The sequence below is a fragment of the Pinus tabuliformis genome, chromosome 1_1 (genome assembly GCF_031772625.1).
Source record: "Pinus tabuliformis cultivar Carrire ecotype Pingquan chromosome 1_1, CPIR1, whole genome shotgun sequence".
NCBI classification, from domain to species: Eukaryota; Viridiplantae; Streptophyta; class Pinopsida; order Pinales; family Pinaceae; genus Pinus; species Pinus tabuliformis.
This window is the reverse complement of record NC_142297.1, coordinates 966,262,574-966,266,189: the sequence shown is the minus strand read 5'-3', so window position 1 is coordinate 966,266,189 and position 3,616 is coordinate 966,262,574. Positions and strand designations below refer to the sequence as shown.

Sequence of the window (3,616 nt, the reverse complement as noted above, 5' to 3'; positions counted from 1 at the left end):
TCGTCCTAATTATGTTTGTAATTCCCAAACCAATATTGTCCAGCCAAAAAATCTAAACCATCCCCATAAAATTAAAATTTATTTTAATCAAATATAAAATAAGCCTTAAAAAAAATCAACAAACCAAATTCATTTAATTTATAACAAAATATAAACCCCATAAAACATTAATTCTATCGTTTTTTCAAAAATTACCACCAACTCCAATATATCCATAATACCAAATACTATTAAACCCATCTTATGCCAATCTGATTTCACTCACAATACTATCACAATAAAATAAAATAATTCAATTATATATAACGAAATTTAGTCCCCTTAATTAATAAAAAATTAACTTAATTTTGTACTTTAACTCACACACATCCAACATGAAATGAATATATCCATAAATATTCCAATATAATATTTAATTTAGTGTTGTTATTCTTTAAACTACATCTAGCCTAATATAACCATGGTGGATGTAACCTAAGTGCACTGATTACCACTTGCTTTGAGGTGTCTTGATGCAATTAATAAAATTTATAAAATGAAATGATAAACAGCCATGTTGAGGTGACAACAGAGTCTTGAAATGATAAACAGCCATGTTGAGGTGACAACAGAGGCTTTTGGGTGATCAACCATTGAAAAAAATGGCAGCAGGTCAGTTTCCTCTTTTCAGAAGATAATATCAGTGTCTTTGGTGCTCCGAATGCTTGTTCAGATGCCTCTGTCTCCTCCTCCTGCCGTTCCTAAAGCTAATACCTATACCAACGCTCCTCTTCCAATAGTCGAAACGCAAGAAGTCGATTTAACATCGCATAACCTCCAAAACCCTCCATCCCTTCCTCATGCCCCGATTTCGTCATATTCTGGTGTTCCAATAACTGTAGCGCAAGGCGGCATTTCCAAATCTTCAATTGCTGGTAACGATAATAATGTTGACTATGATGGTCAGCTTCAGCCTTCAGATGTTGCCTTCCTCATCTTCCGATTTGAGGGAAGGGGCGAAAACTGTGATGATGAAAGGATCAGAATTGATAGTGGAAGCCTCTTCTATCATGCGCTTCTTTGAAATTGATTCTTCCAAATTTATCAGGTGAGCATTACATTATCAAAACCCTAATCTATTGTATATTTGTTTATTTGTTTCTTGTTTTGTTAAGGTATATCTTTTTTAATGCTTGTTTTTTCTTTCCACCCATGGTATTTTCCAGCACTGTCATTATATTAGATTAACATTATATAAAGAGGGAAACATTTCTTACCAAGGGTTATAACTTTTGTGGCAACAATGAATATTATTTTTTTTTTCTCCGTCCGAACTTCTGATTCGTTAAGCACAGAAAAATGTCCAAGTCAAAATGAGTTTATGATAATAAAAAAATTCATATTATTTACCATTTTATTTTATTAGTGTTACATATGAGTCAAACCTATCGTCCATCCCTGAAATTCTCTATGACACTCCGTTGTTTAGGATTCTTTGTCCTTTTAAATTTATGTAAAAAATGTTTTGCGTAGAGACTCATTTGAACAAATTTTCCTGATGTGTAGGACTCGTTGCCCTACGCAAATTAATATCAACAACATTTTGCATAGGGATCTGCTTGAACAGCTCTGGCCGAAAAATATCAAGAAGGCAAAAAAGTTGCGGCTCTTAATCTCTGGCCGTGACAAACATGTGCATGTTTTATTTGCTATGAAATGCCTTCATGACACAAAAGCTATGGATCTTTCCATCAATGAATTGTATTATGAGACAGGTGGCACAGAGGAGCAAATGAATTTTAGCCACATTTAACAAAATATTCCAAATATGTGGTGGAATTCCAGGACATTCTACTGTCCCAACAAGATTTATGGGTTGTAATGACAGATGGAATGCTACCTTTTGGCTGCTTATATTTTTGAGGTTATGAAAGATCCATTTCTTGACATTTCCTCGATTGTGGAAGAGTCTGACATGTGCTGGATTGTGGAAGAGTTTGAATGGGATATCTTAGAAAAAAGAGCACTAGTCACCAAAGACACAAACACTACAACAAGAGTTTATGAAAATCGGTTGTGAAAATGTGAAGGGAATGATGTTCAGAAAATGTGAAGGGAATGATGTTCAGAGCGACAAGTGCAAGTCAAATTGAAGAGTTTTGTATATCTTAATTCTCATGACTGATTCCATTGATTTAACAATTTGCATGGGGACATTTAAGGGATCAAAGGCATTTGGTTAAGCGAAAATAACGATCCATTGTATATGCCCATGTATGTATCCATGAAAATTGTTCATTGAGAATTCTTCAACTTGGAAATTTGACAAAAGTGGAGGGAACATGTAAAAACATATTTAAGTTTTTTTCCAATAGGGCAATATCCCTATTTTCCCTTATGGTTAAGGAGTTGAGATACTTGAGTTTAATTTGTCCAAGTTAAAGGACTTGGAATACTTGACATAGAGTCATGAGTCCGCTGAGTTCATTATAATTTTGTTATCCCTTCATCAATTCAGGGTACGAACCTGTGAAAATCTATTTAAGAAGCAAGTCTCTTTTGCATATGTGGGCTTCTGTTCTTTAGCTAAATGTTTCCAGAATTTTGATTTAGGTATGTTAATGTTTTATTAATTTTAATGATTTGATTATAATTTTTACTTGTAAATTGCATAATTTGCAAATGCCTTCGAATCTGTAAGACATGGAATTAGATGAAAAATTAGTCTTCCCTGTCTTTAAATTTATTCCAATGATCTTATGCTGCTTCAGAATTTGCTTATTTGTTAGTAATGAGAATGATCCACTTTGTGGAATAAAAAGTCTGTCCGAAGAACTCTTTTATATATACATCGGTATATTGATTGAGGATTCAATCCACAATGCAATTGATTCCATGAACTACCAAGATCAATTTTAAAGCTTCAGTATTTAAGAGTATTGAAAATGAATTACTATTCGAGTTTGAGGCAATTGTCAAAGATATGAATCATTGAGATCTTGCAAGAACGCATTTTTTGATGGAGAAGACTACCAGGATCGATTTCAAAGCTCACATAATATTAGTCCTGAGAATTGATCACTGTTCCAATTTGAGTTTGGGGCAGTTGTCAAAAGATTTTAATTAACATTAGTCTTTTGCTTTGGTGAAGTTGGATTCCAGGGTCTTGATCTACATCCAAATGTAATGTCAAGTGCTGTCATACATCAATCCACTATTTAGTGGTGCGCCATCTAACAACTGGTTGGACATACCTTTTGTCTTTTCTCTTGGATTGGGTACCATGGGTTGGACATATCTTTCTCCTGCGTTTCTTGGTACTTGTCTGACTGAACCGAGCACAGCTGGAGCAGGAACTTTGTGAAGAAAGTAACGAGGGGGCGTTAGATGCCCCATTTCACCGAGTTAGTAGATATTTTTGTATTAACTGCAACATAGGCTTTGGGCTTTTGTACAATGAGAATACTAGTGCCTCTTTCTCGAGTTGAGGTGCCGAAATTCTAGTACTAATCCGCTGTAAACGAATTCGCGATTCATGTTACCAAATGGTTTGATCATTAATAAATGACTCCAAAGAGAACCCCATCCACCTATAAAAGTTCTAGAGGTCTTAACACCGCAATGACTCGAAAGATCC

At 34.6% G+C, this 3,616-nt stretch overlaps 1 protein-coding gene across 1 annotated transcript; it reads left to right on the top strand.

The window, feature by feature from the left end:
* The first annotated feature begins 567 nt into the window (after positions 1-567).
* Positions 568-2,522, top strand: LOC149217717 (uncharacterized). The gene is made up of 2 exons (XM_089393064.1): positions 568-1,087; positions 1,546-2,522. Exons 1-2 carry the CDS (start codon positions 927-929, stop codon positions 1,790-1,792), a joined length of 408 nt encoding a protein of 135 aa, XP_089249190.1. The 5' UTR covers positions 568-926; the 3' UTR covers positions 1,793-2,522.
* Positions 2,523-3,616: the final 1,094 nt, after the last annotated feature.